We start from the raw sequence: 18,801 nt of genomic DNA on the forward strand, positions 1-18,801 counted from the left end.
CATACCATAGGATAATACAATCCATGAACTAGATACTTTTAGCTTCATTTTATAGATAAGTTACTGATGTTCAAAGAGATCGAGGATTTACTTTTGATCTCCTAGCTAGTAATCAGTTCTGTGCTAGGAACTCTACTCTAGGTCTAAAAGAAGGATAGAAAGAGAGAGAGAAACAGAGAGAGAGGAAAGAGAAAGGAAGGAAGGCAGGAAGGAAGGAAGGAAAGGAAGGAGGGAGGGAGGGAGGAGAGAGAGGAGGGAAGGGGAGGGGAGAGAGAGGGAATGAGAGAAAGGAAAAAGAAGAGCAGAAGGAATATTTCTTAGTGATCTAAAGGCATTTTAAATTCATTGTTGCTATTGTAATAGCTCCGTATGAAAACGTTAATACTTTGGGTGCTATCTTATAGAAAAGGGCATTAGACTCAAAGAGCAGCATAAAATTACTCAGTCATTGAAACACTACGATTTCATCTGGTTTTGTCACTCTAAAACCACCACCGAGCAGTCCTCTTGTCGTCTAGTTTTAGAGCCTCCTATTGGATTCACTGCATAGCAAGTAAAGGAAGACCCCAGAATTCAGCTTGTACACCTTCAAAGTATCCTCATAGAACAAATTCCAAGCAAAGTTCTCCGAAGAGAATTCAAGCCCCTTCATAATTAGGACCTGTCCAAGGGTCTTTTTGGAAAATAAATAATTAAAATTATATCTTGATTTCCTATTAAGCACCCAAATAAATTCCAACTGGATGCAAGATTTTGTTAAACATAAGAGTAGCAGGTATAGATAAGACTTATAAGCATTAAGTCATAAAAGGCAGGAACTCTGATTAAAATACTGACGGATTTTTTTGAAAGCATCTATGTGTTGAAAAATAAGCAGAATCATAATGCAAATGAAAACCTGGTGGAAAACTCACAATATTTATGACAAACATAGGATCAATATTCTTTAGATGAGAAATGGACAAGTGCTCACAATTTTAATTTGGCTAAGGGAGGTGTGGAAAGGCAGTTCCCAAAAGAAGAAATATTTATGGCCAGTAGAATTATAAAAATGTTCAACTTCAGTAGTAATCTCAGAAATGCAAATTAAAATAATGGTATGCAATTTTTGCCAATCAAATTACAAGGTTAGTAATAGAGTTCCTGCATTGGGACTGAAGAAATAGGAGCACTCGTAGATTTCTCTTGCCATTCTGCTAGATGTCATTTGCTAGACGCCCTTCATTCCTGCACCATTGCCCAGATATTGGCCAAACCCAACTGGAAGCCCAAAGGCAAGGAAAACTGGATGATATGTGCAGAGAACAGAGGTAGAGAGAATAGAGTAGAAAGAAAGGGCTAGGGAGAAAAACAGAGAATAACCAGAAAAGTCTATTACCCAAAGTTGCCTGTACTGCCTTAATCCACAGACACTAATGTACTGAAACAGCTTCTCCTGCCTTAAGTTCCTCCCCTGGCATCGCTTACACTCAGCCTCCTCACACCCTTCTCACCCTTCTTTCCCCTTGGTGATCTACTTAACATATGCTAGGCCTCCCTCCTGACCCTAAACTCTGACGTGATCCTAACATCTGAGCTTATGGAGTTCAGAAAGGGACCTGTGGGAAGCCAGCCATCACCCTTCTCTGGGGTGCCTCAAAAGTCTGGCACTGGTCCTGATCTCAGGGTTTTTAAGGTAAGATAAAAATAGCAAGCACTGAGCAAAAAGAAAACTCTGTGAGTAAAACTAACCATTTGAAAAGAAAAGATACAAATAACACTAATAAGCCTGGTCCAAAGCAGGTGTACCTGGCTGAGAATTAGGGATTTATTTTTCTAGGACATAGTGGCTGGTACTTAGCATTCCAGTTACCCTTTACACTTCCAAAGGGCTTTGCTTAGGTGTTCTCCAAGTATGGTAATGCACTAGAGAGTTTGCTGAGTTTGAGGTCAAAACCATTCCTTTTCTAAGGGTAGGTATGTAAGACTGTTGGATGTGCTTTGTAGCCTAAACATTGAGCTTAGAGAACCAATGCCTGGTTTATGCTTAGAAAAACTAACAGTTCTCCCTAAGTAAGCTGTAAAAACAGAAGCTGCATTTAGCCCGAAATTGCTCACAGCCTGAGACTTCTGTGTACCAGCCCACTTCCCCTGAATGCACCTCCCCCAGTACCAATCCCCAAAAAATTAATCAGCTTTGAAGATGTGTTATTTTTCTGTTCTCTGGTGAAGGAAATATTTTATTTTATCCACCTGGTTCTGATTATTAAATGAAGTGGAATTCAAAACTTATTAGAGCCTTGTACACAGGACCTTCTTAATCCATCCAAGCCCTGTCTGAAATGTGGGTTGTTGTTCATGTGAGCCCCAGGGATCCACCCTGAAACTCCAGTTCTTCTAAGCCCCCTTAGCAGGAGGAATTAAGCAACTCATGAATCTTCACTTCAGCAAATGGATCTGTATCTGGCAAAAGTCTTTTGTGATGTGATCTTTTCATATTCAATACTGTTTTTTTCTTAATGAAGACTTGGCACCCCACTAAGTTTTCTTGCACATGCAAGATAATATTCAGAGTCTTTAATATCTGAAGGACCCATCATAAGCCCAGCATGTTTGTTTTATTTCAGATGGACTCCCAGGAAGTCCCCTTTTTAAGGGCATTTGTGTCAAATAGTTCTTAAAAATAGCAATGCAAGTTTCCTTGCTGTAATGTCATCTTGGGTTTTGAGTATTTTAGAAAATGTCCTAAGTGATACTCCTCCAAATGAGTCCTAAGTGGTTTCTTCTCACTCTGTCCGTGAGAGGGGAAGTGGCAAAGGGGGTCCAAGGGAGAAAGAAGGAAATGTCTGGGTGAATCAAGGGTCCTGCCTTTTCATCCCCATGCTCCCCAAGTTCAGATGCGGAGGGCGGAATAGCCTCCCAAAAGGGCCACACTCACTCCCTTCATCTCTCCAACTGGGATGCCTGCTGGATCCAGCCCCCAGGTCTTGACCGAGGTTGCCATAGCCAGGGCAACGGTGCAAGTCTACCATATCAGGGACCCAGGAGAGTCACACACTAGCTTCTGAAGCCCGACCTCTGCCATCGCCGACTCCCTAGAAAGTGGCCCCCCCAGGTCGAGGAGATTGGAAGGGGATTCTAGGCAGGGTCGCCACGGAAGATGAGATGCGGCCAGTGAACCGCCAAGGAGCTCCCACTCCTTGCCTGACTGGGGGGAGGGGGGACCACAAGGTCTAGGGAGCTGGGCTGGTGACCACCAGCAAAAGACCTGTAAGAGGGAGGGGCGAGCGTGCCTAGATCGCAGGGCCGCATTATTTGCCACCAAGTGTTCAGCATCCAGCACCACCCAGGCTCCCAGAGTTCTGTGAAGGCTCTTTGTATTTGTTACAATTCAGTACACTTACTCTGTACTCAAATGGTATGAGGAAGGTACTAATAAGCCCATTTTACAGTTGAGAAAACAGAGGCTCAGAAAAAGCAAGTCTCCCACAGACTACGGAATTCCAAATCCCATGCTCTTAATCACAAACACTATGGTCCCTGTCAACCACACAAACAAGCAGGCTGGAGCTTATTTGGGTAATAAGAGAGACAATCCTCAGAGACCCTTAGCCCTGCCCAGAGGAGTGAGCAGAACAAACACTTTGCAGCTTCCTAGCCTAGGAGGGTTTGCCTGGGCTTGGGAATTGGAAGACACTCTCTGCTCTCTCCTACCAATTGTTGTCTTTGGAGATGCTGGGAATTGAAAAGGGAAAAGGTTTTTGCCCAGAAGTTACTGTGAAACATAGAACACAAAACCAGGGCAAAGAGGAGGGAACTCTTCTTCCTAGGGCTTGTTCTCCCAGAGCCTTGGGCGCCTCAGGGAGAGACGCTTTGCTGCTCCCAGAGCAGAGCTTTTCACCCCCATCACCATAATAGTTCCCTTCCTACGTTCACACCCCTACTGGTTTCTGCCCCCCTGGAGGGGGATTGGGGGGAGGAGGGTTGGGGGGGGTCATCAGGCCTGACCTTGCTCCAGCCACTCCAGGCTCCCTTCCTAAAATTGACCTCTGCCAGAACCAAATCAAGTCCAAGCTCTTTTGGAAAAGGAGGAAACTGAGGCCCGAAGGATCTGCCCGGGTTCCCCAGGAAACTTGAGGTCTAATGGTTGGACCATGAATTTGTGACTGGATCACCACCAAGCTCCTGACCACCTACTGCTACCCACTCCAAGACCTGGTTGCCATGTCCTCATAACCTCTCTCATCTCTTAGGATGATGGTGCGGTGTACTCCCATTCCAGCACCTGCAGGAGTTTTGAAGCTTCTGCCCCAGTGTAAACTGACCTTCAACCCGCACACTGTGCTTTATTTATTGAAACCTCTTCTCTGGGCGGGGTGTGAGAGGAGGGTCATGAAGAGGTCAGAGGAGCCTAGAGATTCACAATAGAAGGTATTTTGGCGAGAGGAGGCCAGTGGGGTGAGGAGAGTGGGATCCACGTCATCAACTTCATCATTGAAAGCGTTGAAAGAAAAACCTACATTAGATCTGCTAAGTCTCCAAGGCGAGTGGGGCTCCACCTGACTTCCGAGGCCCTTTCCCCTGCAGCGGTGACCGGGGTGCAAGTGGGGAGCGGCCAAGGGCAGAGAGCGTGGTCTGAAAGGAGTTTGTGGCCCAGATCCCAACCAGCCAGTGCGGGTTGGGGGCAGGGGGACCGGACATCAAAGTCACAGCTGCAGCTGCGGTATTGCGCTGCCAGGTAGTTTCCGGAATGACAGCCGCCCAGAAAAGGCGGCCGACCGGCTTCGTCTCTCAAGGATCCCCACGCATGCTTTCCTGGCAAATAAAACTGCGGGAGGAGAAGTTGACACGAGAGGTCTCCAGTTAATACCTTGCAACAACACGGCAGATTTTGAGAGGTTGGGCGGACCTTTAAGAAAATCATTACATCACCCAGGGAAAGAATGTGGAATAAAACGCTTTGGATCCTAAAGACAGGGAGGCAATTAATGTAAATGGCTGATATTTTCGAGCGCGCTGCCACCGCCCAGGCCCGCTGAGTGCCTGGCACCTGGGAGGATCGTATCAGTGACTCTCGAGGCGCAAACCCGGAGCAGCCCGTGGCCCGCTTCCTAGGCGCCCTCCAGCGCCAGGGTGGGAACGCCGCGCGCCACGTGCTTGCTGGCCCAGGCACATACCCCCGGTCTAACAGCTCTGCGGCAAGGCTTGTCCTTCTCACTGCGTGGGCTCGGCTTCATTTGCTTGCCAATTTAAACATATTATTCAAACACGGACGTTTCCTTTACAGCTCCTAGTGAAACATTCTGCTTGATGGAAAGTTGATGGGGTTCTTTAACTTTTAATCAGTATCCGCTATTGAAAGGCTCTGCTGCTGCCTTTTCGCAGCGAGGGAAAAGTGAAATGTTTGCCTTTGGTCACACATTGACCGCCCTAGATAGGCAAACGCGGGGGGGGGGGGTGGGGTGCTGCTTCTGCCTAAGTCCAGAAACTCATGAAGTGGGGGCATTCCGACTTGATCGTGTCACCCGGATGATTTTGGTTAAAATCAAGCATCGCTGCTAGGATAAGAGCCATGCCCAGTGGGCCTGGAAACTCAGGGATTACAGGGCTCTGAGACCCTGGCCTTTCTGCCAGAAGCATCTGTCCATCCATCCATTCATTCCCGGGTCTGTTGGTCCATTCATTAAATGGCCCCCTGAACTAAGATGGATCCCTAGGGTCCTCTCACTTGGAGACTTTGGAGTCAAGTGGATAAAGTTTCTAGGCTCCAGCATCTTTTCCCACCTGACATCAGCCTGGCCAGCATCTGGATTGGAACAGTTAGTTTATTGATTGAGTTAACAAATCTTTATTGAAAGTCGACTATGCTCCAGGCTCTGCTCTGGCAGTGGGACTGTGGGCCCCACCCTCAAGATCTTCTAGTACAGTGGGGGAGACAAAAAAAAAAAAAAAAGAAAGAAAAAGAAAACGACACAAATGGAATATGTTGTTCAAAATGATACAACCCTGGTAGGAATGTAGATTAAGATGTGGACCTAAGGAGAGAGCAGAGCTCAGTTGATTGGGGACGCCTGCAATGTCCTCAGCACAGACCCAGGGAAGCCGTGCTGGACATCACAGGTAACGCCCAATGTTGGCAGCTGCTTTTCCTTACTTTGATCCATTTATAGTAGGGGACTACAATGACTGCCTTCAGAAAGTTGTCAAAGTTCGGGCAAATCTTGCTGGTATCCCAGCAAAAGGGAATGCTGCCAAGGAGACCTCTTCTAGTGTTTCTGCTTAGAAGCAAACTCATTACAATGTGAGTTTTACTCTGTGACCCATAGGACCGGGAAAATCAAACAACTCCAAACAAATGCACTATTTTTAAAACAAAACTTTCCTCTGGTGTTAGCTCTGGAATAGCTGCTGGAAGTCCAGAAGCAGCAACTCGCCAGTGTCTTCCAAACGAATTTTAATTTTAAAATAATGAATGTAACCTCCCTCTAGCCATGCCAACAAATTAGTCTTTTTGTCAGTCCATTGAACAGTTTTAAAACTTGGCGGGTGGGGGGAGTCAGGAAGACAATACAATGAAAAAAGCGTGGCTAGAACGCATTTTTTACCCCCCCCATATGTAGGATACAATTTATATTATTGTTACAAAAGCATCTGTTAAATAAAACTATGTAAATTTGAGGGTAATCACATTTGAATAGCTAAAGTTAAACCACCAGGGCCAAGTGAGGGGCCGTGGGAAAGCTCCTGGCTCCGTGTATGTGTGTGTGTGTGCGGGAGGCGGCGGGGGGGGGGGGGGGCAGATGGGTGGATTGGGGTGGGTGGAGTTCAGGGACTGAGAAGCTAAATACTCATTCACTCTTGGGGGATGATTTAGGTTTAAGATGGCAGCCTCCCGGAAGAGAGAGATGACATCTAGAGTTCTCTGAGGCTCTGGGTTTCCATTACTGACTCCCTATTAGCCCAGCTTCTGCCAGTGGAGTAGAGTCAAATTCCCAGGCTTTCAGGGTCCCAACTCTTGCACACCTGGGGCAGCAGGTGGGGGAAGTGCCTGGATCTCAAAGCACCCGGCTAGTCTGTGGCACACAGTAGGGCCTCAATCACTCTAGTCCCTCTCTTCTCTCAGACTGAAAATTTGTTATGCTCCTCCCTAATTTTCCAACTCTTTATCTGGAGGGTCCATTTCCGGTCCCTCTTCTAAGACCCCAACCCCAACAGTTTTAAAGTAGCTAGAGGGAAGTGTGGAATATGTTGTTGAGGACGAAACAACGCTGAGCAGATAGGGCACTGAAGCGCTGCACCAGGGTGACGAGAGACTAGCTGGGACTAGGCACTTCCTCGGGCTGGCAGTGACCGCTGTGAATAAAGCAGTCGGTAACTCGGACAACACGGCTGCCTAGAGATTCGCCGTCTGGGGAACCCAGGCCTGGGCGGGGGCGCCACATCTGCGACCCAGGCCTCGAGGAAGGGAGGTTCCTGTTCTCTGCGGGTACCAATGGGACACTTATTCCCTCCAAGGCTAGTGATTGTCCAAGAGGGCGGGTCGCCCTTCCCAATCTTTCTCATTTGAATACATGAAAATGCGAGTTGATTTTGGCAGGTCAATGCTAGCTCAGGGCCAGAGAGACGGTTTTGTCGCCCGCGGGCAAGGCTGGGTACCGAGCAGCTCCGGCTCCGACATCCGGCTGTGGGCCAGCTAGGCCCGCGCCCCAGGCCGCTCAGAAACCCTGCGGCGGCTCCAGGGGCAGTGAGGGGAAGGACAAACCCAGGCATAAAAAATTGGGATTAAAATATTTCATTAGAATTTTTCCGACATCCGGCTGCGGCCGGGATCCTGAGATTTCTCCGCACGAAACTGCTGGACGAGGCCAGTTAGGTGGTCTCAGGGCCAGGGCCCCTACCTACTGAGGGTCGGACGCCTTGTGAGTTGTGAATTGATTTCTGATTAATAACATACTGATGGAAGGGCAGAGAAAGGAAGGTATGAGAAAACAACAACAACAATAAAGTAAAGGAAAAGAAGAGAGCCCGTGACGGAACAGGAGCTCGGCGTTTCTCCTCTCCTGGCCCCCAAGTCTCAGGCTGCCGCGCCTCCCGCCTGGCGGGTGGGAGGCTGAAGGCAGGCGCTGGGGTCCGCCCTCTCGCGGCGCCTGGGCCCCCTGCCCGGCTCGGACACACACCTCGGTCAGCGGAGGCCAGTCAGGCGCAAGTGCAAACAGTTGCTTTCAGCGTCCCAGGCCTTCCTCAGTCCTTAACCGACCCGGGTCCCGGTCCAGGTCCGCTTTGAACCACGTGAAAGACAACGGGTCTTAGTTGTGTTAGCTTCTTAGCTTCTTATCTGGGTGGCAGATGGGGACCAGAAGAGGAGGAGCTCGGACCACCCTGCACCGAGGGTGGCTGGGCCCGCCACAGTCGAGACAGGGCCATAGCCCCCTGGAAGGAGGGAGGTCGGCGGAGATAGGGGACAGGCTAGGGAGAACCACAGAGGGAAGTCCTCGGGAGGCTCCAGAGGGCACCCCAGAGGCCCGCCGCCCCCGGTTCTGCTCTCTGCCCACCGCACAGTCCTGCTAACGGGAAAGACCCCGGCGCCGCCACAGACAGCGGGCTGGGCCCAACGCCTGAGGAGCGAGCTGTTTCTCGCCGACGTCACCCTCTGCTTCTCCCTTGCCCCGGTGAAGATCTGCGGAAGGGGTCCCAGCCAGGTAATACTGGGAAAGGGAAGAGGAGGTGGCCTTCTTCGGCCGGCGAATCTGGTAGCGCCGGCCGAATCTGGTAGCGCCCGCCGCCACAGCCAGACTGCGCCAGGAGCGGACCCCAAAGGGGAGGAGGCGCAGCTTCCGGGAAGGGCGGAGCCGCTTCCTCCGCCCAAGGCCACCTGGACGACCCACGCACCACCTTCCGACCGCTCCGGCTTCGTCTGCCGGAGGAGCCTGCCTCCCCTCAACCGCGGCCACCCTGGGCTCGCGTAGACCCATCCTAGCCAGGAGAGTTTGGCCCAGGACGCCCCAGGAGACGCCACGTGGCTGCCCTAGTGGCCCCTAAGCCTCCCTGAGGACTGAACAGGTCCAGTTCCCCGCGAAGGCAGAGCACAGCCTTCTGAAGAACGTAGACAGGGCCTATTTGGGAGAAGAGGTTTCTAACCAACGAGTAGACTGCAGCAACCAGGCACGTCACCTGGCTACCTACTGGCCAGCGGCCCGGAGGCAGCAGCTTTGTTTCATTTATTTGCTTGTTTGTTTATTTTCCAAATCAAAGACCCGGCACGACCCTGATGATTCGCTTTTAAAACTCTGAGAAATGACTGGCTGGCATCTGACTACCCTAGAACTTCACTTCCTAAATGTGTTAGGTGTCTTGGAACCTCGCCACTGAGATGAAGGGAGGCCGGGAGCTAACCGAGCTGCCCCCTCTCCTTCTTGGCCTCAGGCAGTCAGCTCCCTGAACTAAAATCTCAGGCTTAGGGAGGTGTGCGGAGTTCCAGACTCCCCTGACGGCGTTCGCTGGGGCCGCGTGCGGGAGGGTTCTGCGCCCTCCCTTCCTCCCCACACACACCACGGGAGGTGCTGTGAGCCCAGTCATTCCCGGCGGGGCCGCGACCCAGGAACTCGCAAGCTGGATCAAGGCTCTAAAGTTGGCAGAGTCCACTCTTCACCACCAGTCTTGGGCTTTGAAGAAGCCTGGAAAAACTTTACTTTGGACATCCCGCTATAGGCGTTTTGTTTTGTTTTTTTCCTTAAGTTGACTTTTTTTTTTTTTAAGATGAGCTCTAGTAGGTTTAGGAAGTGGGCTAAAAGTGAAAGAATATTTGATGTTTTAATTGACCCCCCATAAAATGACAGCGCCCCCCCTTTAGGCACCGGCTTTTTGTGTACCATAAAAGCTATTACTAAATTGTCACTACCCATAGAAAATACCCTAGTCATGCTCGATGTTTCTGAAGAGCCAAGAGGGCGTTGGAGAATCACCGCGGGAAGGAACAAGGAAGCTCATTAGCACTGAAAGTCCCCCCGGATCAGGCCGAGGAAGCTAAGCATCCGTGTATTTTACAAATGGAACCAAGGTCCTGCTGCTGATGGGAACTTTGGACAAAAGAATGAGTTTCTGACGGTGGCTCTGAGAAATCTGTGCAAATCCACACATTTACAGATGCATTTACACAAACTGATGGGACCTGCAGTCACAGGAACAGGCTGTAGTTGGGGAGGGCGCCTGCTCTGAGTTCCAGGTGGATTTAATTTCACTCTCATTCCATTCCTTACAATGTGACATTCCCCCCCTTTTGTTAAAAAAAGGAATTGTAATCCAATGCTTTTATCTTTTTTTATTTCCTTAACTGCACATCTTCACCCTCTCCGGCTCCCCTGCTGATTTAAGAGATTTGTTTGGTTCAAGGATTTAACGTGATTCTGTTGCCAGATTTCAAGGAAGAAAGATTTAAAAGAACAAAGTGCGGGGCGGGGGGGGGTATCTGAAAGACAAGTTAAAACACATTTCTTAATATGAGATTAATAACATGCTTAAAACTTTGCCAAACAAGAATATTTTGCATTTTTAGTCATTTTTGAAAGATTTTATTTTGTTGTTACTTCAGGAAAACTAGTGGGTTCTACCTAGGGTAGGACACACACATTGTCGGGCACCCACACACTTAGATACAGACATGGCCACAACTCATTTAGAAGCTCACACACATTCATACTCTCAGAAATAAACTCACACCATCCCACAACCTATCACCAACTCAATGCTTATCAATCACTTCAGTTGGTCCTTCTCCAATTAAAGTGATTGTGGGCAATCCACTACCCAGGGCCTCATAGGAGCCAAGAGGCTTTGCTTTGGGGAGAACTTCCCACCAATGTCCAGGACCCGTTAGGGACCAAGGAAGCTCCTGGGGTGCTAGCCTGGCCCCTCCAGGTGGGAGATGGGACCAGGCATCGCCGCAGACCATCCCTGGCTTCAACCTGGCACCTCTCTAGCCGAGCAGATGCATTCCCGCGCCTGTGTTCATGCTCTCCCAGTTAACGCGCGCAGTTAGGGAGATGTCGCCTCCCCCTGACCTTTCCCTATCAGAAATCAGACGGTCGCCTCCAGCTCAGTCCCCGGGGCTGCGGAAGGGGGGCAGGAGGAGGAGCTGGGCAGAGGAGGACGGCCCGACTCGGGTGCGCCTGCCCTATCACACAGACATCTGTTCTCAGTCTCTTCCTCTTTATGATCGCTACATATGACAAGGGAAGTAGAGCGGACCGAGGCGGGGGAAAGAAAAAAAGTTATGTCATAAAGATATAAAACGGTGCTGTGACTCACCTGCTCTTAGCCGCAGGTACGGGTTTCGTGGCAGCCTCTCCGCTCTGCTAGCCAGGAGCCCAAATAGGCCTAATGTCACTCGGCTAGGTTGACTCAGATGGCCGAGTTTCTAGTGAAGGGGCAAAATTGGGGCTTTCTCCTTTTTCAAGCCTGAAGTCCGGGGAGGGGGATGGTCTGTAGTTTCCAGTCTCCCAGGGTTGAACTTTGGGTCAGTAATCAGTACAGTGGGGGCTGGAAGCGGGCAGAAGAGCAGGAGGGGCACGGGATGGGGCTGCAGCCGGCGGCCCCCAGAAGCCGGTGGGTCCCCCTGGGGAGGAGGGACTCTGGGGTCATTTAGCTGGCCCGGCCCCGCGAACCGGGGATCCAACGCCACGGCCCCCAGCCCTTCTCCGGCTGCGCGGTTCCTATCCAGAACCCTCGTAAGCTTGCCCGGCCCCGCCTATTTTTCTTTTTTTTTCCTCTTCCAAAGGGGGTTACACCCCCCCCATCCCATTTCCCTCTTCCCCCAGGCTCCGGGCTTAAACCAATTACGCTGCTTTGCAAACAAAGTGAGGGCTGGGTTTGAGGGAGGGGGCTCGGCGGGAGGGGGCGCAGGGGGCGCGCGGCTGCAGAGCTGCTGGGCGGGAGGCGCGGCGGCTGGACTGGCGGGCGGCCGCCTCGCAGGTGCACCTCGGGCTTTGTAGGTGCGAGCGTCTTTGTGAAGCGGACAAATGGGGAGAGGACGAGGAGGTGGGCACTCGAGCGACGTAAGATCCACATCAGCTCAACTGCACTCGTCTCGCAGAGGCCGCCCGCTCACTTCCCGCGGAGGCGCTCCCGGGCGCCGCGCTCCGCGGCCGCCGCCTGCCCCCGCCCGCCGCGCCGCCTCCGCCGCGCACGCCGCGCCCCGCAGCGCCTGGCTTCCTCCTCGCTAGGGTGGCGTTGGGCTGGCGCGGGCACTCGGGTGACTGCAGCTACTCGGCTCCCCGCCCCCCGCCCTGCGCCGCGCGGCCGCCCGTCGCTTCGCACAGGGCTGGATGGTTGCATCGGGCAGGGTGGCTCCAGGATGTTAGGGACTGTGAAGATGGAAGGGCATGAGAGCAGCGACTGGAACAGCTACTACGCGGACACACAGGAGGTGAGAGGCGGGCAGCAGGCAGGACGCTCCCGGAACCCGTGCCGGGGGAGGCCCAGAGAGGCGGGCGCCCGGAAGGGTGGGTGGCTGGCGGGCTGGGGGCGCCTCCTCCGTGCCATCGTTGCGTGCCCACCCGAGGTGTTCCCGGACAGGCCTTGGCCCGGCCTTGGAGCCGGATCCGCTGCCCCGCGGGGGAGGCTGGGTCCCGGCGCTCGGCGCTTGGAGCAGCCAGAGGGTTTCAGGAAACTCTGGGCTTTGAAAGCACCCGCTCTGGAAAGCGCTCGCCTCTTCTCTGCGGAGAGCGGGAGCCGGAACCAGGCCCGGGGTGCCGCGGGTTGGCGGGCGGGCGCCGGCAAGAGTTGGAGGTAACTCTAGGAAACACAGAATTCTCCAGCAGGGCGGCCTCTCCCTCCCAACGGTTGAACTCGCAGATGTCTTCAGATGAAAGCGCGCTGCAGTTAAGTTGCGTCTTAATAATGAATCGATTCCGAAATTTTATAAAAGTTCTTTAAAAGCCCTGTTTGGGGAGAAGTGTGCTCATTCTACTCTAGAACCGCTGGGTGGCGCTGGTGCGAACTGACTTTTCCTCCAGCACCCCGAACTGAGAACCTGTTTCTCTTCATTGTCCCCTTGGTAGCACGTTCATGTGGTTTATTTTACAATGTGCACAAAGGGATTGTGAGGAAAACCAGGTACAGGCGGGACCACCACCTACTAAAAGTATTTCTCTGGAAACAGCTGGTAATTACCCCCCAAAAGTTCACCATTATTAAAAACGGTTATTGAAATCGCCTTCGAGAATGATGGGGAGAGGAAAAGACAAAAAAAAAAAAGAAAGTAAAAAATAATTTAAGACATGGACAGAAAAATATAGAATCAGGAACTATTTTGATGGCAATTAATTTATTTAGATTTGTATATTTATATATTCACAAACTTAGCTTGAGTTTATTTGCATACCATAGCAGATTGTGCCTAGTTAACTTTGTACACCTTTTATTTTTTCAAATGAAATTGTATCTGCTGATGAAAAAAATTCAAGGACATTATTTTTATTAAATTATCAGAGATGTTTTTATATTTCTGGACTCTGTTTTTAACATATATAGTGCATTCCCAAATTGCTATTGGTAAGGGTTTCTCCTACTGATAATTTTAAAATGAGCTTAGAACTCTTCCTCGGGTTTAATTCAGATGCAGACATCTCGACCCACTAGTTAATGAAGTTCCCTATAGAAAGAACTTCCTTATAGATTAAAGCTGAGAATTGCAAAATAGAATAGCGTTAAAAGAAAATAAGTAGACCTTGATTTTAGAAATTTTAAAGTGGGATTTTAAAGCCAAGCTTTGAAATAATCCATGGCAACATATCAGTATGGGAAAACAAAATAGATTATTTTGACAAATTGTGTCACCAAAATTTTCAAATGTTATGGGGCTGGAAATAGGTAACAAAATTAGTGCAACTTTTTGAATGGTTTAAAGAGATGGTACATGTAAAGTCAAGTTAAAGTTAAGTGTAGTGCATTGATATTATGCACTCCCCTCCTGCCCCCTCTCCTCTTGTATCTATTTTTAATTTTTTTCCAAAACTTACTTAACTTCTGAGTTTCTTTCCCTTTTAGTATTACAGTTGCTACAAGTCGATGGAAAACACTCCCTCTAAAACATAATAACAAAAAGTCACCATTTGGGAAAAACTGCTAAGGCGGTAAAGCCAGTTGTTGAGAAATGGATGGTCATATGGCCATGAATGATTAGTTCTATCAAGGAGAGTTTAATTAACAGCCACCCCACACAGCCCAGGCTACTATGTGGTCAGCCCAGCCTGGCCGGCTTAGGCGAGATAGGCACAGAGCTGGTGTTCTGTTGTCCACCCCCGCGGGGGCTACGCCGCCGAACCCACTGCACCCCGTAAGGTGGGGTGAATAAGCAGAGTCAGAAAATAATTCTGTTTTCGGAGTTTAACTCCATTTAACCAAAAGGGCTTTGCTGAGGCCGGTCTGGGGTGGAGACTGGGATACCAACTGGCGTGGATGCAGAAGGCGATGGAGGGGCCCTAGAAGTCGGCCCCTGAGCCTGGCATGTAAGGCGATTACACATCTTCCTGGGGACATATTTTCTGTGAGCGCTGGTCTTTCATGCCTGCCGCGCTAAGATTTTTCCCCTGCTGCGCAAGACATTTCTTTGCTCTTTCTGGGGAGGGCGCCTGACGGTTTGCCCCGGGTGGGGGGCCCTATGCTTTGCAGAAATGCTCTCTGCACGTCTCCGGGTTTGCCCCCGGCGCTAGGCCGCCGGCTCCACTACTAACCCCGCCCTTCGGGGCCTCTTCCCTCGCTGTCTCCGTTCCAGGCCTACTCCTCCGTCCCCGTCAGCAACATGAACTCGGGCCTGGGCTCTATGAACTCCATGAACACCTACATGACCATGAACACCATGACCACGAGCGGCAACATGACCCCAGCTTCGTTCAACATGTCCTACGCAAACCCGGGCCTGGGCGCCGGCCTGAGTCCGGGCGCCGTGGCTGGCATGCCGGGCGGCTCCGCGGGCGCCATGAACAGCATGACGGCGGCGGGCGTGACGGCCATGGGGACGACGCTGAGCCCGGGCGGCATGGGCGCCATGGGCGCGCAGCCCGCGGCCTCCATGAACGGCCTGGGCCCCTACGCGGCTGCCATGAACCCGTGCATGAGCCCCATGGCGTACGCGCCGTCCAACCTGGGCCGCAACCGGGCGGGGGGCGGCGGCGACGCCAAGACTTTCAAGCGCAGCTACCCGCACGCTAAGCCGCCCTACTCGTACATCTCGCTCATCACCATGGCCATCCAGCAGGCGCCCAGCAAGATGCTCACGCTAAGCGAGATCTACCAGTGGATCATGGACCTCTTCCCTTATTACCGGCAGAATCAGCAGCGGTGGCAGAACTCCATCCGGCACTCGCTCTCCTTCAACGACTGCTTCGTCAAAGTGGCGCGCTCCCCGGACAAGCCGGGCAAGGGCTCCTACTGGACGCTGCACCCGGACTCCGGCAACATGTTTGAGAACGGTTGTTACTTGCGCCGCCAGAAGCGCTTCAAGTGTGAGAAGCAGCCGGGGGCCGGGGGCGGAAGCGGGAGCGGGGGTGGCGGCGGCGGCGGCGGCGGCGGCGGCGCCAAGGGCGGTCCTGAGAGCCGCAAGGACCCCTCGAGTGCCGCCAACCCCACTGCCAACTCGCCCCTTCATCGGGGCGTGCACGGTAAGGCAGGCCAGCTAGAGGGCGCGCCGGCCCCTGGGCCGGCTGCCAGCCCCCAGACTCTGGACCACAGCGGGGCGACGGCGACAGGGGGCGCCTCGGAGTTGAAGACTCCATCCTCCTCGGCTGCGCCCCCGATCAGCTCCGGGCCCGGGGCACTGGTATCTGTGCCCCCCTCCCACCCGGCGCATGGCCTGGCCCCCCACGAGTCCCAGCTGCACCTGAAAGGAGACCCCCATTACTCTTTCAACCACCCCTTCTCCATCAACAACCTTATGTCCTCCTCGGAGCAGCAGCACAAGCTGGACTTCAAGGCATATGAGCAGGCACTACAGTACTCGCCCTATGGCGCTGCGTTGCCCGCCAGCCTGCCCCTCGGCAGCGCCTCGGTGGCCACCAGGAGCCCCATCGAGCCCTCAGCCCTGGAGCCGGCCTACTACCAAGGTGTGTATTCCAGACCCGTCCTAAACACTTCCTAGCTCCCTGGGACTGGGGGTTTGTCTGGCATGGCCATGCTGGTAGCAAGAGAGAGAGAGAGAGACAGAGAGAGACAGAGAGAGAGAGAGAGAGAAATCCACACATACCAAGCCGACAACAGCATAATGAAATCCCAACTATTTTTATTTCATTTTTTGTGTGTGTGCACAATCTTTTCCCCAGTGCAAAGGACTGTTACTTTGTTATTGTATTCGAAATGCCTTGTGTATATTATTACAAAGAAAACCAGTCCCAAACCAACACGATTTTTTCCTGCAATGTTTAACAATCCACAAATGTATATATAAAATCCTCCTACTTCCTTATTCCTCTCCCTTTCTTCCCTCTTTCCCCTCCAGACACCGTTCTAGTCTGTGCAGGGTTTATTTAAAAAGAAAGAAAGAAAGAAATGGTCAAACTTGTAAAATATTTGTTTGTGCTTTCCCCCACCCCCTCACCTGATCCTCCACAAGTTTACAGGTCTGTGGCAATACTCTTAACCATAAGAACTGAAAGGGTGAAGAAACAAGTAGACACTAGGGGCTATTAAAAGTATTTGAAGGACAATACTGCTGTTGTGCAGCAAAACATAAATTGATTATAAACATCAGAGCCATTATTCAGCTTCCATTTCTGATACATTCAGATAGCTGTCTTAAAATGAAATACACATATATTATGTACGAACTTATTTATGCACATGCTCAAATATGTAGACATCCTCCATATATTTGCAAAACATGTAGAAATAATAGTTAGGTGATATACATGGTACATTTTCAAGAGTTGCCTGACCAAGAAGTTACAAAGACACCCTCCTCCCTTGTCTTCTCCACTCACATATAGCCCTGAGAATCAATTCCTCAAGAATTGCCATCCTCAATAACTCTGCTCTTTGCTTTGCAGAGTGCCATTGTCATGTCATTCTGAGGTCACATACCATGTACAAAATTAGCTTCTATGTATCTGTACCATTTAAATATTTTTTTCCAGGAAAAAGGGAATATTACAATGTTGGAGGAGAGATAAGTTATAGGGAGTGGTATTTCAAAATTTGGTCCAAAATTCCAAAATCCAACTGATTGTGGCCATTTTAATTATTGCCATCGTGTGCTTGTTTCATTCAGTGTTAATGCACTTTTCACAGTTGGACATGGTGTTAGTATAGCCAGACGGGTTTCATTATTCTTCTTTGCTTTCTCAATGTTAATTTATTGCATGGTTTATTCCTTTTTTTTTCCTTATAGTTGAAATTGCTTTAAATGATGGTTAAAATTACAAATTAAAAATGTTAATTTTATCAATGTGATTGTAATTAAAATATTTTGATTTAAATAACGAAAATGATAAATTTTAAACCGTGGAATATGTTCTTGATCATTTGCAGTTAAGGACTTTAAATAAATCAAATGTTAACAAAAAAGTATATCTGTTATTTTCCTCAATTAAATCCAAAATAGGTATTCTGAAAATGATATTTTCCAAAGTCCGGCACTGAATATAAATAACAAAAAGGGAAAATGATATAAAACAAAATTGTTTTGTTTGTTTATTATATGAACATGACACTAGTAAAAACCAGTTAAAGAAATTCAATAAAAATGGGTAGATAAATTGATTTAATATCCCAAGAATTGAGATTTTTAAGAGTATTTATTCCCAATAATGTTTAATTTTTGGCATGAGCTTAAGCCTCCTCTGTTTCCTTTGAGTCTGTCCACAATGAAATCAAATTCATTAATATAACTACATTTCCCCCTGCCCCAATGTCTAATATTCCTTTATCTGAGAAGTATTCTAGTGAGAATAAAGTATCAGATGTGGCTGATAAAATTAAGTTGTCTACAACGGAGAATCCTGAACTTTTTTTTTTTTTTCATTGAAAGAGAAACAAAACTTAACCATCATGGTAGCTTTGGAGGGGGCCGGGGGAGTCGAGTTAAATCTCTCCTGCAGGGGAAGCTTTGTGCCACCAGGACATTTCGGGGTAGCTGCTATTTTGTATTTTGTGATGATACTTTTAAAAAATATTGTTTCTAAAAATACCATTCCTGAGAACTTAAAGCTGATGATTTGTTTGCCTTCTAAGAAGCCTTTAAATGCAACTTCACACCCCTACAGTTGCTTGAGATCACAAAATCATTAATCTCCTTTGATAGTAGGCTCACTTTCCAGTCCACCTATTTCTTTGTAAGTCTTGTTCGGATTGACATCAACAATAACAACACCAGCCCAAGCAGAGGCTAGCCTGCCTGAGCTCTTGTGTATGAACTCCATCCTCGCCGGGGCTTGAACTTGGACAGCCTTTACTTTGATCGCCCCACTCCGCAGTGCGGACAAGATAAAAAGAGCTGTGTGAGTCCCTTAATTATCGCGTAATTGCCTCCCCAGATGAGGGAAGGGGTGGCATGTAGCACTTGAGAAAAATCCAGAAATCCCATCCTCCCCCCCCCCCCCACTTCAGCTAATGAAAGGAGGAGAGGGAAATAGCTGGTTTGGATAATTTCAAAATGTAATTTGGAGGCCTTTCGGAAGGACATTAAAGTCCCAAAGAGAGGAAAAAGCTTTCAATCTCAATAGTTATTTATATGTATATGGCGGGTAAACAAACGTGTTGGCAAATTTGAATTCCAAATGTAACTTCAGGCCGTGAGTTTGGGCCGAGGAATTTTACCAGCCCCACCGAGTCTAA

The 18,801-nt window shown here is 49.8% G+C and overlaps 1 protein-coding gene across 3 annotated transcripts; it reads left to right on the forward strand.

Moving 5' to 3' along the window:
• The first annotated feature begins 12,081 nt into the window (after window positions 1-12,081).
• Window positions 12,082-18,326, forward strand: FOXA1 (forkhead box A1). Of its 3 annotated transcripts, XM_027568847.2 has the most exons (3): window positions 12,332-12,400; window positions 12,795-12,854; window positions 14,750-18,326. In XM_027568847.2, the coding sequence occupies exon 3, from the start codon at window positions 14,777-14,779 to the stop codon at window positions 16,109-16,111; it is 1,335 nt and encodes a 444-aa protein (XP_027424648.1). In that variant the 5' UTR covers window positions 12,332-12,400; window positions 12,795-12,854; window positions 14,750-14,776; the 3' UTR covers window positions 16,112-18,326. The 3 variants fall into 3 exon arrangements, with proteins under 3 accessions (XP_027424647.1, XP_027424648.1, XP_027424649.1); XM_027568846.2 differs by lacking the exon at window positions 12,795-12,854 and having other exon boundaries at window positions 12,082-12,400; XM_027568848.2 differs by lacking the exons at window positions 12,332-12,400; window positions 12,795-12,854 and adding an exon at window positions 14,116-14,483.
• The last annotated feature ends 475 nt before the right edge of the window (window positions 18,327-18,801 follow it).

Source organism: Zalophus californianus, chromosome 6, assembly GCF_009762305.2.
Source record: "Zalophus californianus isolate mZalCal1 chromosome 6, mZalCal1.pri.v2, whole genome shotgun sequence".
NCBI classification, from domain to species: Eukaryota; Metazoa; Chordata; class Mammalia; order Carnivora; family Otariidae; genus Zalophus; species Zalophus californianus.